This window comes from Mesocricetus auratus, unplaced genomic scaffold, assembly GCF_017639785.1.
Source record: "Mesocricetus auratus isolate SY011 unplaced genomic scaffold, BCM_Maur_2.0 Super-Scaffold_100041, whole genome shotgun sequence".
NCBI classification, from domain to species: domain Eukaryota; kingdom Metazoa; phylum Chordata; class Mammalia; order Rodentia; family Cricetidae; genus Mesocricetus; species Mesocricetus auratus.
Window position 1 is genome coordinate 2,753,460 of NW_024429218.1, and position 22,926 is coordinate 2,776,385.

Genomic DNA, 22,926 nt, shown 5'->3' on the forward strand with positions numbered 1-22,926 from the left:
TAGTGGCTGAATCATTTCATTAGCAGAACATCTTAAAAGATCGTTCTAGATTGTGCTGTGTATCAGAATGTATTTATTAGGACGAATAATATCCCATGTCATCATGGATATCCATCAATTGATACTTGAGTAGCTTTCACCCTTTGAATATTCTGAATAGTATCACTGGGCACGTGAGGATGCACATATTGCTGAATCTCTGCTTTTGTTCCTTTGAAGTACATGTCCAGAACAGGGACAGCTGACTCAGATTGCATTTCTACATTTAATTGTTTGGGGAATCATTCTATTGTCTTCCCAGAATGGCTGTACCTCTCTAGTTCTCACTAGTAATGTCGGTTGATTCCAACTTCTCCACAGTCTCACCACACTTCCTACATCTTCTGTTTCCCATCCTGACGCTGTTAAGTAGTAAACCATATTGATGTCAAATTGTTTCATCAGTTGAGAATCCAAAAGGGAACTGGAAAAACAGACTGAAGGTGGCTGCATTGTTAAGGGACATTACAACTCAGCTTTTCATTTTCTTGTGGGGAGAGGTGAACATAATACATTTTGCTTTGAAATATTCTGTAGAGCTATTCCAATCTTTTGGCATTTTGAACTGACATTGTCATCTTCAAATATGCTGGATCAAAATCATAGCCATCCTGGGATGTATGTGACACATGGACTGCAGATTAGGTGTGCTAGCTACAGATTACTGGCTTTCACTCAACCTCACCTGATTAAAATAAGAACGGATATACTCCTTTAGGTTTGAAGAGCACTATCCCTTTTAAAGGTGAAATGTTTCTGTAAAGCACACTTTGTATCCCTATACTTGTAATATAATAATTAGATAATGATTTACATCATCTGTACTTAATGGTTTACTGTATTAACAGTGTAGTAGAATATCTAGTTGTTTTAAACAATGGCACATGGCTTCCTAAAAATTCTTCATAAAGTGTAAATAAGACACTGTATCCTTGAGGTGTAGCTAGTTGGGTTACACATCTTATAACCTCTGAAAAATGGAGATATTTATGGCCTTAATTATCTGGAAAGATTTTACCTAAGTGAAACCTGTGGATAAACATAAAAATGTAAAATTACTTTATAATCATCTGTGTAAGACTATAGTCTCCAATTCCCCCTTAAATTTCATGTTATAACTCTGAGGATACATGGAGCAGTCTTAGAGAATACAGACATGGGTGTTGTAGTTACAATAGGCAAAGCAAAACAAACCATTGGTACTCATCAGTATTCAGAGGTGTAATATTTAATGTATGATTCTACAGCATTGTTTCTATTTTATGAGTGTTTGCATATATATATACCACTTGCATGACACGTGGCACTATAAAAATCTAGAAAATCTGGAACTGGAGTTACAGATGTTTGTAAGCTGAATGTTGAGTGTTGAGCATGGAGAGCTGAAATGGGTTCCTCTGCAAGAGCACTCCTAACCACTAAGGCATCTCTCCTTCCCCAAACTGTAGCATTCTTCAAAATGGTAAGAATTTAAATAAATATTGGCAGAAGTTTTCAGCCAATCATTGGAAAAAGAATACAGTGAGGGAACATAGTTATTCATTGTCAGTCATGCAAGACTTTCCTCTTGATCCCTTGATTCATGTTTTTGCAGTGACTCTGGGGAATCAGAAAGCTTTGTCCGAAAGAAATTGATTCCTTTGTGATCCCTTAGAATGATGGGATGTGAGTGACCCTTTGTGTATGTGCCTTAGGAGAAAGGTGTCAAGAAATGAAGATGAGATGAACATATGGCATTACAGAGCCATGAGGCCCTCCAGCACCTCCATGCACTAGCGGCAGGAAGAAAACCATTGTTGAAACCAAGATCCCTGACATTGATTTAGAAGTAGAGGATTATAGCAAATCAGACTTGATCTCAAAAATTGATTGCATTAGAATTTCCTATTTTTTATATTTTAATGTATGTATGTAGGTGCATATACACATGTGTACATGTATGTGTGGAGACTGAGATCAACGTTGTATCTAGACCTCACCATTTTGGATAAATCATCTGGGCAGCCAGCCCCAGGGATTCTCCTGGCTGTGCCTCCTCAGCACTGAGATTACGTGGTGCCACACTCATATTTTACATGGATATTGGGGTTGAATCAGGTTTTCATTCTTGCACAGCAAACATTTCACCCACTGAACCATCTTCCCAGCCCTCTGGTTTCTATTTTAGGAAGGCATCCTGTGCCTTCAGACTTGGATTTCCACCCATCCCATTCAACCTCCCAAGGGGAACATAGCCCATATGGAAGGGGAGAAATGAAAAAGCTTACTCCTCTTTTATTTTATTAAAATAATTCCATGCCTACTTCCCCTTCTTCATGCTGGGAATGCCTCTGGCTTTTGAGCATGTGCATGTCTGTACATGCAGTCACAATCACTGTCAGTTCATGTGGAGATCTACCCTATTGTGTCTGGAAACAGTATTGTCTTGAGGTCATCCACTACCTCTGGCTCTTATCACCTGTCTAACTCCTCTTCCCCATAGATTCCAGCGTGTGAGGAGATGGTTGTGGCAAAGACTTGCACACTTACGCCTGAGTGTTCCAAACTCATTTGACACATTGTTCAATTGTGGTCCTCTGTGTTAATTGCTGTCAACCAAGAATCTTCTCCATGAGCATTGAGCAAGGCACATTTCTATACATATAGCAATATGTCATAGAAGTTATTTAACCTCTGTGTCTACTTAGCACAATAATAGTAATAGGTTTACCCTTAGGACCCATGACATATCTATCCCCAGGTTCTTGACCTATTGATAATGTGAGGTATGGGTTCTATCTCATGGACTGGATCTTAAATCCAATAAAAATGTGTGACTGGTTACTCCTATAACATTCATACCACTATGTATTGGTAGGCATGTAATGCCAGAAATTGGTAGGTTTAAGAGAAAGCACTGCTGAGTTTAGGCCAGCCTGATTTGCAAGGCAGCCTGATCCAGTAAGTGAGATCCGTTATGGTATGAGCTGAACATCCAACTGAAAAGAAATAAATCTTGGTTTATGAGTCTTATTTTTTTCATTATAAAAGAACATTGGAGTTTCACTTTGTGGAGTCATTCCACACCAGCCTCTCTTCTGTGGAAACTAACATATGCAACTAAATTTCTTAATAACAATTGGCCTGTTGTTCTGAAGGACCCTCAGATTGGAAGGACTTTTGAGAAGCCTGAGGCTCTGGGGTGTCAGTAATGGCGCTGGCCATGCTTTCTACTTCTGTGGCTGCCAGTCAAGTTATGTCGTTGCTGTTAGTGTGTGGATGAGATAGAATGCGCTTGCTTCCAGCGCTGGGGTGAAGGCACTGGAAGTTGTGTACAGAGAACATTTGAACAGTTGTTAGGTGAAGAAAAGGAACAGGCTGTGCATGCCCTGGGGAGTCCCTGCCTTCCCCTACCTCCTGGGAAGCTAGGTACACTTGTTCTCCAGTAAAGGAACATTAACTAAATTTCTTAAAAAGTAATGAAAGAGAACAAATATAAAAAGGCAGCCAAAAAAGGGCAAACATCTGTTACTGAGCATGTCTCTCTTGACTTCCTTTTAATGTTCTTAGGAATAAATTCAGGAACTAGGGAAGGTTGAGCACTAATTAGGTTGTTTTCATCAAACAAAATGCACTAGACATGGATGTTGAATATGAATGAAAACTTCAGTAGTAATAGTAAGTAGCTAAAGTGTTGGTGGACAGGGTGAGAGCTGCAGGAAGGAGGACAGGGTGAGGGCTGCAGGAAGGAGAACGGGGTGAGGGCTGCAGGAAGGAGGCTGGGGTGAGGGCTACAGGAGGCCGGGGTGAGGGCTGCAGGAGGCCTGGGTGAGGGCTGCAGGAGGCCGGGGTGAGGGCTGCAGGAGGCTGGGTGAGGGCTGCAGGAGGCCAGGGTGAGGGCTGCGGGATTTTGGTTTATGGTTGTGAAGCTGTGTGTCAATTTAAATGGTTGTGACTTACTTTTTATAATGGTCAGAAAAAAATCTCTAAGAAGTTGTATATTCAACGAACAATGATTAGGAAAAGACCTTTCTTCAGGCATGCACTGGCAGGCTCCTTAGATGTTCTAGTGATTTGGGACTATAAAAGGGCTGAGGTTTTTAGCACAAATGGCAACAGCAGTAATAAACGTGCCTTTTCGTAGTTATACAGACACACGCAAGCCTGCATATAAAAAACTTCAGGCCAAACATTTTCAGGGACTCAGAAACTTTTGAGTTTTAGAAGGGGACAAAGTGAGTGGTGCAGAAAATCTGTATCAACTGTGCTCATGTTTACAGTATGGCTTGAGGATATTCTCAGTGCAGAGGGGCAGAGGCCAACACAGTGGCCTGGGGTGATTGGAGCAGATCCAGTAAGACACCAAAAATCAGATGGCCTAGGGTTTGTTCTCATATGTGATAACAAAAATGTGTTGGGTTTTCTGAGCTTTTCAAATTTCAATCTCAGATGAGAAAATGTTTAGTTGTTTATAGTAACAGTGGTAAAAGGATATTTTACCCTTCCCCCATGGGAGTCAGCTACCCCTGCTTATGACCAGGAGCTTCCAGCAAAATACCTCTTCTCCCCTCCTCCCAGTAAGGCCTGCATGCAAGTTCCTGTTTTCTGTAAATATTAATTCCTGTTATGCTTCCACCCTTTGCCGGAGGGCTTCTGGTGGTTTTTCACTCTACCTGACTGGTATATAAGGCTCCGCTCTTGTTAAAATAAACACCATTCTCCTTGTAAGAATGAGTCGCTGTCTTTGTCTTCATTTACATCCTAAGCCTTTTGCCTGGATAGTTGTGAAGTGTTGTAGTGCTGTAAAACCATGAACAACAGCTCGCTACAAAAGGAGTTGATGGAGGATGGGGAAAATAAGACATATCCCACACATGTACACTCATGTACACACACATACGCATATATACCCCTGCTTAAATGCACACACATGTACGCACATATATGCATTTTCCCTCTGCATATACACACACCTGTGCACACTCATACACATGAATATACATAAATACATACTCATAACCCTCACATATACACACATATATGTACACACACATATATTCCCTGCATATCTATACACATGTACACATGCATTATATATACATATACATGTGTAACTCCCACATACATACATATACACACATATACACATACAAACATGTATACACATACCATCTGCATATATATGCACATGTCCACATATATATACACACCTATATACATACACATACACGCAAACAACATACATATACACACATATAACAAGCATGTATGCATACATACACATGTATACACATATGTGCAAACCTCCACATATATACATATGTACTCACATCTGCATATATACACAATGACATATACACATACAGTCATATGCAGAAACACACATGTACACACACATATATATAAACATACACACACATATGTATATATGCACATAGACATGTAATAGCAACATAGAAAAGCACAGCTGTGATACTGTTACTAGGAAGAAGAAAATGGTAAGAGAAACTGGTTTAAGGACGTCACAGGTGTTTTGCTGAAAACATCTTTTTTTTCTATACTGGCTAAAAAGATGCATATGCCCCTGATGTCTGTCACCTGGAATGGACTCCCTCTCATTCCTGTTCTGTGGAGCCAGCACTCACTCTCCTTTTGCCAAGTGAGTCTCTCTTGGCCACACTTCCGGTTCCCTGACATCGTCTAGAACTCATGGGAGAATGTCTTGAGCTTACCATGGGGAATGCTCTTGGAATTCTCTGATCCAAGAGCACAAACCTAAAACCTTGAGTCTGAGAAAATCCTAATAGCAAGGAATAGGTCACAGTGAGACCTATCTGGAAGAAGGGGCCTGTACTCCATTTGTTACAGGGGTCTTCAAGCAGTGGGGGTAGTATTCAAAAGAAAGTACTGCTCTGGTTAAGGGATTCAGTCTCAGTGAGAGATTCACGTGTCATTTTTGTATCATTCATGAAGGATAACTGTTTTGTTTTTTTGAGACAGGGTTTCTGTGTGGAGCCCTGGCTGTCCTGGAACTCACTCTGTAGACCCGGCTGGCCTCGAACTCAGAGATCTGCCTGTCTCTGCCTCCTGAGTGCTGGGATTAAAGGCGTGCACCACCATACATGGTATGAGAGATAACATTTAACTGCAGATTAATTCAATGCTTTGTTTCATGTTCATTCCTACGCTTGTTGCCAAATATTTACCCATTTTTTTCTCTTTTTTTTAAATTTATTTTTCAGTTTAAATTTAGATAAGAAACAAGGTTGCTTCACAAGTCAGTTCCAAGTCTCCCCCCTTTCCCTCCCCTCCTCCCGTGTCCTCCCCCAACCCTCCCATTATCCCCTATCTTCCCCAGGGAGGGTGAGGCCCTCCATGGGGGTGTCCATAGTCTGTCATTTCATATAGGGCAGGGCCTAAACCCTCCGCCAAGAGTTCAGGGTGAAGTGCATCTTTTATTGATGGATGTGAGTCCGAAGTCCATGTGTATACTTGGGTTGGGTACTGATCTGCTGCCCAAGGCTCAATAGATTACCTAGGCCTCCTCACTGACACTCACATTCAGGGGGTCTTGATCAGTCCCATGCTGGATTCCCAGGCTGATGCCTGGGATGCAAGAGTTAACCTTTGTCAGGTCAGCTGTTTCTGGGGGTTAAACCAGCCCAGTCTTAATCCCTTTGGTCATCAGTCCTCCCTCTCTATTACTGGCTTTCTTGAGTTCAGCTCAGTACTTAACCGAGGGAGTCTGCCTCTTCTTCCATCAGCCACTGAATGAAGTTTCTGTTTCCCAGACTCTCTGGCCATGGGATTGTAGGCTGGCACTCCCCATATCTATGTCTAAAATCCATATATGAGAGAGTACATGCCATGTTTCTCTTTTTGTGACTGTGTTAGCTCACTCAGGATGATTTCCTCTAGTGTCATCCATTTGCCTGCGAATCTCAGGATTCCATTGTTTTTTTCTGCTGAATAGTACTCCATTGTGTAAATGTACCACATTTTCTCTATCCACTCTTCGGTCGAGGGACATCTAGGTTGCTTCCAAGTTCTGGCTATTACAAATAGAGCTGCTATGAACATAGTGAAACAGACATCTTTGTTGTATGAATGGGCATCTTTTGGATATATGCCTAAGAGTGGAGTTGCTGGGTCTTATGGTAGGTTTATTCCCATTTTTCTGAGGAATCTCCATACTGATTTCCAAAGTGGCTGAACCAGTTGGCACTCCCACCAGCAATGGAGGAGTGTCCCCCTTTCACCACATCCTCTCCAGCATGAATTGTCATTGGTGTTTTTGATTTTAGCCATTTTGACAGGAGTGAGATGGTATCTCAGAGTTGTTTTGATTTGCATTTCCCAAATGGCTAAGGATGTTAAGCACTTTCTCAAGTGCTTCTCAGCCATTTTAGACTCCTCTGTTGAAAATTCTCTATTTAGTTCTGCAGCCCACTTTTTAATTGGGTCCTTTGGTGTTTTGGAGACTTGCTTCTTGAGTTCTTTGTAAATTTTGGAGATCAACCCTCTTTCAGATGTGGGATTAGTGAATATTTTTTCCCATTCTGTGGGCTACCTTTTGTCTTGCTGACTGTGTCCTTTGCCTTAAAGAAGCTTCTCAGTTTCAGGAGGTCCCATTTATTAATTGTTGATCTCACTGTCTGTGCTAGTGGTGTTATGTTCAGGAAGCTGTCTCCTGTACCAATTCGTTCAAGGGTACCACCCACTTTCTCTTCTAAGAGGTTCAGTGTGGCTGGATTTATGTTGAGGTCTTTGATCCATTTGGACTTAAGGTTTGTGCATGGCGATAAACATGGATCGATCTGCATTCTTCTACATGCCAGTCTCCAGTTATGCCAGCACCATTTGTTGAAGATGCTTTCTTTATTCCATTGTATATTTTTAGTTTCTTTGTCAAAGATCACATGTTCATACGTGTGTTGGTTAATATCCGGGTTTTCAATTAGATTCCATTGGTCTACCTGTCTATTTTTGTGCCAATACCAAGCTGTTTTCAGGTCTATAGCTCTATAATAGAGCTTGAGGTCAGGGATGGTGATGCATCTGGACGTTGCCTTGTTGAACAGGGTTGTTTTGGCTATCCTGCGTCTTTTGTTTTTCCATACAAAATTGATTATTGTTCTTTCAAGGTCTGTGAAGAATTGTGCAGGGATTTTAATGGGGATTGCATTGAATCCCATTTTTTATAAAGCCTTCTGACACTTGCCTTTTATCATGTTAAGATAATTTTGTATATCATGCTTTCAATGCATATATTTTGAAGAAAATTCAAGTAAGACAAAAAATAAGGGTTGTGTTTATTATCTTAATGCTTTATAGCCTTATTTTCTTTCATAAGTACTCCCTGAATAATATCTTTCACAGGAATATGTTCTATTTCCTTATGGAAATCAACAGCAGCAGCAGTACTGAATTTATAGATGGAACTTACTAAAAATTTTTATCATTACAGCATTTTAATGGAATATGGCACACAATACTTAGGATTAAGTTTTAGTGATTTCTAGGTTTTTAGAAGAAGAAATCGGTGTACCCTGCTCTATTTTATATTTCCCTTAGTTATATACTATTGAGTCACTATTTAAAGAAGTATTGGTTTTAGATTTTTGAAGGTAATTATTGCTTCAGTTTAGAAACAAAATTGGAAAAGAAAAACAGATGAATAACCAACTAGAAGAAGACAATCATGTGTAAAATACCTGACAGTACTTTAGCTAGATTGCAGTAAGGACTTGATGAGTAATAGCCATTATTAATGTCATTAATTTGTTCAAGGATTTCTTAATTCCTTTTGTGGAGAATGTAGCATGGCATATAAAATATATAACACGATATATGTAAGTAAAGATATCAAAGTAATTGCGGAATTAATAGTTCATTAAATATACAAATTCACAATTTGATAAATTAAATGATGTTGTAACATTTACTCTTTCCTGCCAGCTGTGTAGGTTCTGCTGCTGTCTCAGTCCCCAAATAACAAACCAGACACTATGTTAATTATGAAGCTGTTGGCCTTTTGCTGTGGTTTCTCATTGGGTAGCTCTGACTTAATTATTAGCCCATAAGTGCTAATCTGAGTATTTCCACGTGGTCTTCTCTTACTGGAGAAAGGCTCCGAACCTCTTATTTCTCTCGCATCCTACATGGTGACGGACTGTACCTCCATTTCCCAGAATCCTCCACCTTTCCTAGTCCTACCTATCATGCTTCCCTATTGGCCAATAGTGCGTTATTTATCAACCAGTGAGATAAACATACACAGAAGGACTTCCCCCATCAAAATGTACCAGAAATTTAGCTTTTCATATGCATATTTTATCATCAAATAAGAGGCATTTTTTTTATTGGTCACTCATTTGAGTGATTACATAAAATGAGAGCAAATCAGTAGCTCCCTATGTAGCTGATAACGAAGGTCTTGTGATGTAATGTGTTGGGCAGTGTGCTCACAGCACACTTGTGATCCTACCTTATCATAAAGCAAGAGCACTTGCTGACAGAACTTTCTGTTCTGCCTGGTCCTGCAGCCATTTAGTACCAAATAAACACACAAGGACTTATATTGATTATAAACTGTTTGGCAGGTTTTTTATTGGCTAGTTCTCTCTTGATTATTAACGCATTTTGATTGATCTGTGTGTCCCCATGTGGTCTTTGCTTACTGGTGATGCCCAGGCCTCTTTCTTCCTCAGCAACTACATGGCTGCTGTCTCTCAACCCACTCGCTGTGTTCCTCTTCCCAACCATTTCCTAGTCTATTAGTCGTTCTTAATTGGTCTGAGTAATAGAACCTGGAGTCAGATATAGAGAAAAATGCTGGCAGATCAGAGAGAAGGATCAAAACATGGCCACACCTTACTTCCTTAGCATCTCAGTAGACAAGAGATTGAGTTCCTGTTTCTACCTGTTTTGTATCCTGTTTCTTCCCAGCTATCTCACTTCCTGTCTGTCTGTACAGACCTCCAGACCTCTATGGTTAGCTAGTGATAAGCTCCATTCTCTGACCTTCAGACAGGTTTTATTTGTACAAGCAAGATATCATTACATATGCCCCTTTTTGTCTAAAATTAAAAATAGGTAACTAATATAAGAAAAATATATACAGTAAGTATTGAAAATATATACAGGCAATAAGTATATTAACAATGTCTAGTCTATTAGCATTTGACAAATTCAGAGAAAATACTCCATAGTTATTCTTTCTTGACGAATCCAAAGTCTTGTGCCTAATTTTCTTTTTTATTTGAATTCACATTATCAAATTATCTTTTAATGTCATTCAAACCTATTATACTTAACACATCTTTAGTGAGTATCTTTAATGATTCTGGTAAGCAAGGAAATTATTACTATACTATCCAGTCTTCAACTCCCTCAGGGGCCCAAGAAGGAAATAATATTAACTGAGTAAACAGGAAGTTTGAACAAGCAACTTCCAAAAAAATGTGAGAAATGACAAGAACATCTGGCTGCCTGGGCAGTCACCCAAGGTTGCTCTGTAATGTTGGGGCATACATTTCCAGTTTGTCTGATAAACTTTTTAATTAAGTAGGTAGTTTGAGGATCTGCTCTGTCTTGTATTGGCAGTTTGTCAGTTGCTTTCTTCTGTAAAGCAGGAAACCTGAAGGACCATCCTGTCTCTAGGCAAGGCCAGCAGTCACTTTCCTTTGTAACATGCCTGACCAGTTTGGACACTGGGCTTACTGTCAGCAGTTGAGGTTAGGGCAGGTCTTTGCCCAATAGGCCAGTTTTGCCACATTGAAGGCAAACTCCATAATGAATTTCTTCCATGCCTGTCTTCCTCTCTGATGTAATTGATGTTATCAGGAGCAGTTGTGTCTCATTGTCAAGAAAGATCCTTCTTTTTATTTTAGATAATTCATTTTAGATGCCATATTCTGTAGGTCTTTGAAAGTTTTTGAAGAATACCTATACATTTTAAAATATATCTCTGTATATCTAGAAAAACTAAGTAACATGACTATAAGTTTTGACTATTCTAGATGACTATAATCTGTATTTAATTATATATTACATTTTTAAAAGATCTGTATAAACACAACACCTATACAAGAGTAGAAATCTACATAAAATAAAATTGACCTTAAATTTTTATCAGTAAACCAAAATCCATACCTATATAAAGTATTCATTTCTATATCATATTCTCTTTTTGTTCTTTAGAAAGAGATTGATTGTGATCATTAACTGTCTATTACCAACCCCATTGAAATGAAAACATTTATAAACAATAGTTGGGAATTTGGGTGTCATTCTCTCCAAACTGCTTCCTGCTGTTTGGGGGTGCTGTCAAAACCGTGGAATCCTGGGAAAACCCAGAACCCTGGCCAAATCCTAGCTATATTAGTCTGTGAGGCTGCATGGTCTCAGCAGTTTTGGATGTTGGTTCACCTGGGCCACTGCTTCAGAGGGTCTTGTTTGATCAAACCATATTTGTCTGGAAGAAATCCACAGCTTTTTATTTTCCGTGGAAACAAGAGCAGAACCTTTTCCTCAAAGTAACATGTCCTTAGACTTAGTAGTTTAGGCATTTTCAAAATATATAGGTAGGATTAATTCAGCAGTGTTTATAATCAAATGTCTTTTAGCAGCTGTTGCTCCTTCCTCAGTAGTCAAAAGATTCAAAGATAACACAATGATATGTCAGTATTCAAATGCTCTGTGTACTTTCCATATTAACATGTTTTTTCTGTTTCTTTTATTTTTAATTTTTTGGTTTTTTTTGAGAGAGAATTTCTTTGGCTGTCCTGGAACTCACCAGGCTGGTGTAGAAACCATAGAGACACATGCTTCCTGAGTGCTGGGATTAAAGGCATATGTCACTACACCCAGCTGCTCTATTGCTTTTGTATGGACTTTCCCTATCCCTTTTCTTTTCTTTCCCAAGCCTACATATATTTTTAAACACACTGTATACTATTTAGAGGTTTTGTTCTTCTGAACCTGTGTTTACTGTTTATCTCTATCTTTTTTCTGAACATATGTGTCTTTAATCTGCTAAACACTATGTTTAAGATTAAAGTGATGGTTGGCCCCACCCTATTCCTTGACTTTCTGAGAGTCTAGATTCATTTAGGAGGTATTGGTGGGAGTCATGCTTATTGCCAAAACTCAGTGGAGTTTCTATGTCCATGTCTTCACCAAGAATCATGCCTCTGGTTCCTCATAAACATCATTTAATTGTTTGGTGGCAGGGCCTCTTAAAAGAAATCAGGAAGCATCTCTGAAAGTAGCCATGCTTCTCTTTGCCTCTAGCAAACAGAGCCCACCAGAGAAAATTATGCTACCAAGAAGCCATGCTTGTCTCTGTTCCTTTGTGATGAGAATCCCTTTCCAAGCTCTCTCAGGATTTATGCGGATATAGTTGTTAAAAGTTGCGTGTCATTTGTGGATGGAAGTTTCTGTCCTGTCTGATCCCACAGCTGTTTATTCCCAAATAATCACAGAGGCTTATATAAACTGTTTGACCTATGGCTCAGGCTTCTTACTGGTTAGCTCTCTTTTAATTATTAACCCATTTGTATTAATCTGTGTATCTCCACATGGTCTTGGCTTACTGGTGATGCCTGATACTCTTGCTTTCTTGGCAGCTACATGGCATCTCCTCTCAACTCCTCTCTGTGCCCCTCTTCCAGCATCCTCACAGTCTGGTAGCCCCACCTATACTTCCTGAATAGCTACATCCTGTATGTCCATTGGTTGAAACAGCTGTATTCATCAACCAGCTTGAGAAATATATATTCACAGCATACAGAAGGGCATCCCTATCAAGACACTTTGGTATAGAGGCTGGGGTCATAGAACATGGTGGAGATGCTGCGAAAGCAGTATGTCCCCTGTACCCATCTTTCTGTGACTTGTCTTTAAATAAATACATTTTAGACTATCTTAAAGAATATAAAAATATCTTTCTCAGCACTTCTCCTCTCTTTGGGGCCCATGTGTCCCCAGCACTCTTAGCATATGGAAATTTATTAGCAATATAGATTCCCCATTCCCAACCCCAGATTTATTGAAGTATAACATCTGTAGATATTTATCAGCATCTTGGTGTGTGATGCTAGTTTTTGTCAGATTTTGAGATGGTGGTGATACATACAGGTTGCTTTCTGACAGACATTGAAATGTACTATTCTATTATGATTTAGTTGTGTGGTAGCAGAGGAATGGGGTTATCTCTCATCAAATGTGTCAAGCCCTATTATTAGATAATGACATTTAATTATATCATGTGTCATAGTTTGTCTGGAAAACATGCTAGTTGCTTTGATATAGTAGAGTTTTCACTTGTGTTATCCTGGACAGAGTCAGTAAGATGATGTATCCATCCAGTTAAGCATATCTTTGTTTTGAAAACAAATCCATAGTGATTTATAAGCATGTTAAAATTTGAAAAGTCCTCTTTCAGATCATTTGCTATCAGTGTCCTCCAAAATGATAGTTCAGTTCATATAATTTCCAGTTTGAAATTCCAGTGTGGCTAAATCTTGGAGACTTGTAAGTGAAGTAGGATGGAAAACAATAAAACTACTTAATACAGATAAATTTAAAATCTAACACAAACAATATCACTGCCCTTTTGAGTGATGATCTGACTTACTGTCATGAACTAAACTTAGGTTAGAAAGGAAAACTAAAGCTATTCCTTTTCTTAGATGACAGTATTCTAAAATCCTCACGGGATCCACCCCAAACCCTTGGCTCTGATAAATACTTGCAATAACATATGAAGATACAAAATTAACATATAAACATTGGTTGCTTTTATGTACAGCAAGAACAAACTTTCTGAGAAACAAAACAGGAAACATCCCATTCACAGTAGATTTCCCTGAACAAAAATCAATTTCAAACTGGATCCCTCACCTTAATTTAAAATTGGTATCACTGAAACTGCTAAGGGAAAACATAGGGGGAAAACGTTAGGACATAGCTACAGGCAACACATTTCTGAATAAAACCACAATAGGAAAGGAAACAGAATTGACAGATGGGATAGCATGAAATTAAAAACCTTCTGTACAGCAAAAGAAACTGCCAACCAAATCAACAGCCTACAGAATAGGAGAAAATCTTTTCCAGCAAGACCTCAGGCCAGAGGTTAATATTAATATCCATAATATACAGAGGGCTGCAGAATCTGTCAACCAATAAATGAGCCAATGATCCGGGGAGAGGCTGATCAGTAGGCGCTAGAATAGGATTCTGATATGTTACTGCTGCACAGCGTACCATACGTAGACGATGGGGATAAACTGTGTATTTGAAGATGCTAGCAGAAAGGATTTTGAATGTTATACAGTAAAATAATGATAGATGTGAGAGGAAGTAGAAACACTTCCTCTTAAAGACTAAATAGTATACCCAAGTGTCCAATCATCACGTTGCATCCCACAGATATATGCAATTCTTATACTTTATGTATCAGTTAAAATAACTACAATTGAGAAAAATTAAGAGAGTGACAAATTGCTTCAAGGTTTTAGAAAAATTAAAAGAGACTAGAAACAGGAAGACAAGACTCTAGGGGCCAGAGCAGCAGCAGTGACCTCAGGACGTCTGTATTAGTCACATTCCTTAGTGCTGTGACATGACTGAAGCAACTTTACGGAGGACGGCTTTACTTGGCTCACAGGTTCACAGGGTTCAGCCTCTTGTAACAGGGCAGGTACAGTAAAACACAATAGTTCACATCAGGGACTAGCAGACAGCCAAGAAAAGGTCAAGTCAGGACATAGGCTTGAGGAAGTCTTCAGCAACCCATGTCTTCCAACAATCTCCTCCTACCTTTACTGTTTCACTGATACCATCCAATTATGACTCTATCAAGGGGCTAACTCCTTTCATACATCAGAGCCATTCATATCATCTCTGGTTTCTGAAAGCCCATCATAGACAGACTCAGAAATACAACTCTTTAGTCTCCTAGGTATTTCTCAGTTCAGTCAGGCTTATGATCAAAATTAACTCACAAGCTTCAAAGAGACAGTCTCCAAACTCATAAATCACCATTTTGCTGCTTTTAACTAGAATGAAATTCTGTTGTTTTTCTATCAGCTCAGTCATACATTAAAAATATAATTCAGTTTTACGTTTTTGGAATTATCTTGTATGATGCTAGGGTTTACCATTACACACGTTCCTGAAATGGCAGTGTCCTTACCTTTTTACAGATAACTAAGGACTTAGTCGAGAAGCAGTCACTTCTCTTTCTCCCTTTCAGCCTAAGTGCTGTGTTTAAAACCTGTGCTAGGGAGATTACAAAACACTTTCCCGGTTGTGCAAGACCCTAGGTTCAGTCTCTACAAGGGCAAAATAAACAAGCAAAAATTCCATGTAAAGGAGTAGACTCCTAGTCTTGGTTCTTCAAGTTGGTTAAAGTGATACTTTGCTGAGTCATCTTGCATAATTTCCCATTCTGAAAGACAAATGACTCCTGCAGAATGATCTGCTTCCTCTTTGGCAACTGTGCTTCTCTGGAAAGATACAAAGAGGAAATGCTGAAATTGAGATCACCTTTTGTACAGATGCTGGGTGGGCTTTCTGGGCAGGTTTTCTATGGGAACATACCAGCTTGAGGACTACAGCCCCTTGAAGGTGCTTGTATGCTTTCAAAGCTCTTCTGTTGTTTGCATGCATTCTGAGACACTCCTAAATTCAAGAATTCAAGGAGAATGACATATAAAAATTCCCCAAAATACATTTGGTAACTTTTGATTCTGCATGTGTGTCAATGATTGGCATTTCTTGCTTACTGTCCTAGTCATTTCTCAGATCGGAAGTGGTAGTGGCATAAGAACTGTAGCTCACTGCTCCTCACAATGCTGGGGCATGGCTGACTTCCACAGAATGAGCCTGGCCTGGCAGAGAAGCTTTGCAGTTGATTTCATATGTTTTGATGTGCATGATGTCATATGTATCCTCTAGAAATGATCTCCTTTAACAGTTGCTTCTTCGAAGACTGATCATTTTACCTTGAATGATATGTTTATCCACCATGTTTTATAAGTACTCTGGCAGGGATGCAAAACTGTTTTAAAAACTATGAGAATTCTTTATGACATATAGAATAACCCCTTTAACCACATTTGGGGGTGCTAGGGAATAACATGTCAATTATAGAGTACCTTTTTATAGCAAATATATTTCAGAAATTCACAGCAGTAGAGTGAAATAGCAATCTGTCTAGCAGTAACATGCAAAATGAAAGGCTCAAGAAGTTCTGTAGTTAATCAGTGTAAGAGTTTAATTATTACACTATGAGGATCTGTCAGAGAGGAAAAAAACAAATTTGGAAAGAGGATGGGGATTGATGGGTTAGACAGCCGTTTTTCTAAAAAGAAGACTGAGGTGTAATAATATTGTGTAAATTCCAGAAGTGAGTCCCAGTTAATTCTGATATTTGAGAGAATATGTGGGGGAATGAGTCTGGGAGGTGAGGTGAGATAAAGCTATTCAGGTTGTTACAAAAAAAAAGAAAATGTGTCAGGAGAGTTTCATTAGTAGTTTACATATTCTTCAGCCAAATGTTTGGGGAACAGAAAAGCTGTTTCTGGGCAGAAAGAAGGAACTTGGGGAAGTTGGAAGAAGCAGGTGGCAGCTGTGCGAAGAAGAAACATTTTAGGACAAAATGGAGTTGAAATGTCAAGGCACAATGGACTTGAGAATTGAACACAGAAATCTGTAGAAGACCAAAGCTTGGGGGCGGGGGAACCCTTTAAACCTGGCATTCACTTTCCAAAATGCAAACCAAGACAAACAACAAATACACAGGAAAACCAAAGCAACACCCCAAATCTATTCTAGTATGTAAGGAAGGAAGGGAGGGAAGAAAGAAAGGAAGGAAGGAAGGAAGGAAGGAAGGAAGGAAGGAAGGAAGGAAGGAAGGAAGGAAGGAAAGGAAAGGGTACCAGTGGAGACAGGGACCCCAGTGAGTTTGCAGAAGAGGAAAGGAGAGAATGGGAAGACATGCTAGGAGGGGAGGTCCTAACATTGGGCTTTGTTACGGGGAGCTCACAATTTGGTTAGTCTGGCCAAGAGGGAAGACAGAGAATAAAACATGACAGCAGTAGAAGTAGTACCTTCACGTAAAGACAGGGCATCCCAAGCCCAGAACAGTTCCTGTAAAAGTATGGAGCACAAAGATTAAATATTAAGTTTTGTGAACCATTAGTAGTTTTGTAGCCATGAATGCCTATCTTGGAGCATCGTGAAGGCAACAGTGAAAAGCCTGGCTTTGTGGTTTAGCATCACTTATGTGTTGAACATAAATTTAAAAATTATAGTATTATTTTTGGAGCAGTTGTTTACTTTGAAAAAGAATGTGCAATCCAGAGATCCTGAAAGTACCAATCTGCTTTCAAGGTTCATGTTTTCTAATGTAATTGTAGAAAAAAATATTCTCAGAGATAAATGCCACGAGAGAGCACGAACATATACAGCTAAGATTGCATCTGAGAGAAATATATTACAAATGAAGCTCACCTTTGTAAGTGACAGCTATGATTTTAAATAAACAGCCTATGTCTAAAACTGAGTACTTTTTTTGCAGCACAAATGCAACATCTTTACATTTCATCTTTATTTTGCCTTTTATATTTTCAGAGAATTTATATAAGATATGTTTGGCTTCTGTAAGTGCTAAGAGAAAAGATACATTTTCCATGATGTGCGTATGCCATCTCATCACATACCACAAAAACCTCCATTGCCCGACTGCATAGAGTCTGAAGGAGACAACGGCCACTCACACTCCATTTTTTTCCCCTCAGTTATCAGAATGACTTCCAAGTCCTTATCCCAGTTTTTTCCCAAAGTTGTTTTGTACAAAGTGATCATCATGAAAGATTATAAAGTGGGTGAAACGCATCAGCTCCTCCTTTGACTCCCATTGCTCAGAGAGGCAACAGCCAGTTGTTCAGGTCTATTATGCCATTCTCTTCCCATACAGTCTCATCCTTGATTAGTACTAAGGGACTGTATAAGAAAACTCCCTATCAAACGCTGCTGTGTAATCCTGGAGAGCAGTGCAGCACTTTATACCAGGCTTGTTCTGAATGACATATGGAAGACATTTTTTCATGGGATGTAAGTTGGCTTCTCTTACTGAACTCTTTTCCTGGGTGTTTTTAAATCAGTCTTCTAGGGTTCTTGTATCAAAACACAGCCATGTATATGGCTTAACCAGCAGAGTTAATTATCTCAAAATTCTGGAGGCTCAAAGTCCTATCTTAAGCTGTCAGAAAGAGAATTTCTATCTCCTTAGTTTGAGATTCTTTGTCTTTTTGGCCTTGTGTCATCAGGGACCTTACTCTGGTGTATCTTCCTATTCATATGAGTGGCAGAATCCTGCTGGCCTGGCTCCCACTGACCTATACCTGGCCTTGCACCTCAGAGCTAGCACCTAGCCTTAATCCATCCTTTGTTAAGCAGATACCTTTTGTCCCCCATGTGAACCTTGTCTGGATACAAAGGCCTATGCAACACTTGGTTTGGGAAGCCCAAACTATGATACCCGATGATCAAGACTTTGCTCTTGGCATTGTGTTTTTGGAAGCCTCATTCAACTTGTTCTGAGCACATATGGTGATCAGGTAGTTGAAGTGTAAAAATGAAAATGCCCTGGACATAGAGAAAGCACTTCAGGCCATCAAGGCTGCAGCTGATAAAGGCTAAATTCAATCTTAAAAGTGTCTCTGAGTCTTCCTTTGAGGGACCCGTGTGAACCTGAACCGGTGGGAACCCATGCCTGAGCTGCAACATCGGTGACACATGAGAGCATCGGTCCTGTTGGATTAGGGCCTCACCTTTGAACCTCACACTTCTCTGTAAGCCTTTGCTAAAAATAAACACACTGGGAATTAGGCTTTGAGAATTTGGTGGGAGTATATTTTAGTTCGTAAGTCTTTGAAAGCTAGGAATTTGATAACCAATTCTGATAGACATACCAAGTAACATCGGGAAATACCCCACATCATTCTTCTTACATTTTCCCATTAAACCTGATTTAAAGTTATTTTCATTTTTTTATAGATGATGCCACTTTGTGAAATGTTACATCAGTTATTTTCCAAGGCACAGCCAAATAAATACATTCTTATCTATATTAAATTTATAAAAAAATTTAGTTCACTAGAATTATTACTAGGAGTTATATTTCTAGGTGCAAAAAGACACTGAAGAAGACTTAGTATTGAACATACCTACATATTCACATGGATATTTTGGTTTATGACATGGATTATGACTACAAATGTGTATTTGCCTTACAAAGATTTATTCTCCATTTGAAAATATAGTAGAACACGAATTAAAATTGTACAGGTAGTCATTATTTTCTTTTTGACACTTTCCAGAAACCAAGTAAGAAGAAAGAACTACAACGTACCAAGCCAGACCAGAAGTCAGGAAAAAGGTAGATCTTTAATTCAGCAGAAGAACATAAATCAGCATATTTGTTCTGTTGTTGGCAATATACTTGCTGACTTTCATACCGAAGTATAAAGAAGCATAGATTGTAGAGAACTCAAATGTGTGTGTTAAATGCATTTGAGTATGTGAGTCTGTATGCATGCATACTGAGGCCAGAGTAGAATGTTGGATGACCCTCTTGCTAGTTACCTTATTATTTTGAGACATTTCAGCTAGACTTGATGGGAGATGGACTTCTCTATATGTGTTTCTCTTATTGGTTGATGGACTAAAACACTGATTGGCCAGTAGCCAGACAGGGTGTACAGGTGGGGCTATCAAACGAGGAGAATTCTGGGGAGAGGACACAGAGAGAAGTGGCCAGACAGATGCCATGTAGTACCAGGAAGACAGGACACTGGGTATTCTATGGTAAGATAAGGCTATGTAGAAATACATAGATTAATAGTACTGACTTAATAATTAAGAGAAAACTAGCCATTAAGAAGCCTGAGCTGTTGGCCAAACAGTTTATAATTAATATAAATGTCAGTGTGTTTATTTGGGACTGAAGGGCTGTGGGACCAGGTGGAACAAGGAACTCCATCTACATAGACTGACTGGCCAGTGAGCTCTCATCTGTTTCTGTGTCACAATGCTGATGTGTGACTTTTTATATGGATACTGGAGATTTGAAATCAGGTTCTTTTGCTTGCAGAGCAAATTTTCTGAAAAGATCAGGTTTCATGTGTGTGTATGTATGTATGTATATATATATATATGTATATGTATATATTCATTTGTTAGCATTATTGGAGAATCTGGGCGGTGGAGTAAGTAACTGGGAACTGATTACAGAAGCCTACAGAAGAGAAGACTCCAGAAAGGGATTTCTGGGTCTGAATATAAACTCTTCTCAGATACCTAGTTGGCCTCTGAACTGTGCACACGCAGAACAAACCATTGAGTCCAGTCAAAAGCAACAACCTGTACACTTAATTTATAGTTGGTAATTTGTAGAGCTGAGGGATTGCTCAGTGACCATGATCATATACTGCTCTTGAGAGAATATTGGTTCAATTCCTAACACTCATGTCTGGTAGATCAGAGCTGCCTGTAACTCCAGCTCCAGGGCATCTGATGTCCTCTTCTGGCCTCCATGGGAAACAGCCCACATACGCACACACAACCCCTTCCCTATACACATATTTAAAGATAAAAAAATTTTAAAGAAATATTCTGTGTATTAAGATGTTTAGAAAGATGACTCTTCATTGTAAAAAGGGAAGTTATTAAAATAATGAACAAAATTCTAGATATAAAAGATTTAAAGACAAACCATCAATTAATTTGACCACTGGATATATATATGAGGCCATATCCAACAACAGTATAAAACACATTCTTTGTAAAAAACACAAGTAGCATGCATTATAAAAATCAAAAGGAAAAGATGAAATTTAAGATTACCAATAAAGCTAAAAAGAAATCCAAAGGTTAGTTCTTTGAAAAGACAAATGAAACCTATAAGCTACTATCACATTTCATTTATCAAAAAGAGAGAAGAAACAAATTAATGACATCAGGGATGAAAGAAAGGGTATCATTCTATATCATGTGGACATGAAAAGGAAAATAAGGCAATGTGCAAAAGACTATGACAACTACATTCGACTAAGAAACAAGAATTAGTTTTGTAAGAAAAAGTATGACAGAATCAACACAAGAAGAAATATAAAATCTAAAAACCCACATCTCTTAATTGAAAGCTATTTCAACTCCCCATGAACTTGTTTTAAAAATAATAAATTTTAACTGTCATAAGTTAGTTATTTCCCATGTATATGGTTGTGTTTTTCTCACAAATATTCTTGAGCTGGTTACTTTGATTGTGAAACCCCTTTTTCTTATAGGTGTTACTAAATTAAAATTGTTCTACCTCTGTTAATAATAAGGAACTGCACATTCTCAGATATCATTGTTGTAGCTGTTTGCTTAGCTAATATGAATTCTAAGCATTTCCTCATATCTGTTAGAGCAGTGGATCTCAACTTGGGGGGTTGTGACCCCACAGGGATCGCATATCAGAGATCCTGCATATCAGATATTCGTAACAATATCAAGTAAAACAGTTAAGAAGTAGCAATGAATTAGTTTGTAGTGGGGTTCACCACAATGTGAGGAACTGTATTAAAGGATCACAGTATTAGAAAGGTTGAGAACACATATGAAGAACAGTGACAGAATAGTGGGAAATTGACTGCTTCTTACTGGAATTTCTTACGTACTTTATAGGATGATGACAAAAAGGAATTTTGGGCATAAACTCCACCATTGTGTTTGCTAGTGGAAAAAAAAACAAGATTTAAAAAGCTTAGGGCCTTTTATAGGATCACAAAGGGAAGTAGTCTGTGAGAAGATAAGACTCTTAATGTTCCTGGGCTTGCTGTTGTTAAATGTCAACTGTACCTTAAATTTTAAGTCTTTCTGATAATTCTGAAAGCTATAAAATGGGAAAGTTTAATGACTGTGCTGTTTTAAAAAATATTGAACTGAGTCATAGAGATACACAGAAAGGTGAAAGAATGTACAACAAGCAAATGTGTGTCTGCATACATACGCACACACAATACATGCTCACAGAGACATGTACTAAATATATTAATTTAACCAATATCAAAGTCCTATAATTATTTCAAATTCATACTTTTATCTTAAAAATTCCAGGAAAATTTCAAATCCATATACCAGGACCCTTTATAACCAGGCTTAGAGGTTTTATTCTTCTTAGAAGTGTCCCTGTATTTTCAGTAAATGGTTTTCTTTCAGTGCACATGAGTTAGAGTGTATTATAGCCTTCTACCAGATGCCAATTAAGTTCAATAAAGTATTTGCCTTTCTATATTACTTTCGCATTTCAAGGGTAAAAATATGTCACACATGTATTACTACTGCCATCATCCAGTAAGTAGCGGAGCGCTGTTGACCTTAACTTCTTACTCATAGAGAAAAAGATATGTATAAATATCCACGAGCCCTCAGCAGTTGTCCCAGAGGACTGGTTTATGCACTTACTCTGATGTATTTTGTAGAGAGACAGTCACTTGGCTGTGAGGAATGGGAGTGGGGAAGCTAAGCAAGTAGACAGCAATGCTGCAGAACTTGGGTAGGAATACCTGCTAATGTGATACCCACTCCTGTCTAGCACAGTGGGTGGGATACTGTGCCTTATACGCTATGAAGGCAGCCCTATTTGTTATGTCCTGTCACTGATCAAAATCACAAAAGGCAAATCTCCACATTCATGTTGCTGCTGCTGTTCATATAACTGATTTTTTTCAACTTCAATAACTCCACTGTTCAGAAAGGAAAGGAAAAAAAGGTACTATATTGCATAGGAACATGTGTACAGTTGTGCAAAAATATTTATGGGCAGCTTCACCATCAGCATTGTTAAAC

The 22,926-nt window shown here is 38.7% G+C and overlaps 1 protein-coding gene across 2 annotated transcripts in view; it reads left to right on the forward strand.

Annotated features, from left to right (window-relative positions):
* Positions 1-22,926, forward strand: part of Iqcm (IQ motif containing M) — a 466,620-nt gene that overhangs the window by 203,561 nt on the left and 240,133 nt on the right. For both annotated transcript variants that reach the window (XM_040734846.1, XM_040734847.1), the window contains exon 9: positions 19,413-19,471. In XM_040734846.1, coding sequence (XP_040590780.1) covers positions 19,413-19,471 — 59 coding nt within the window. The remainder of the gene's footprint in view (positions 1-19,412; positions 19,472-22,926) is intronic.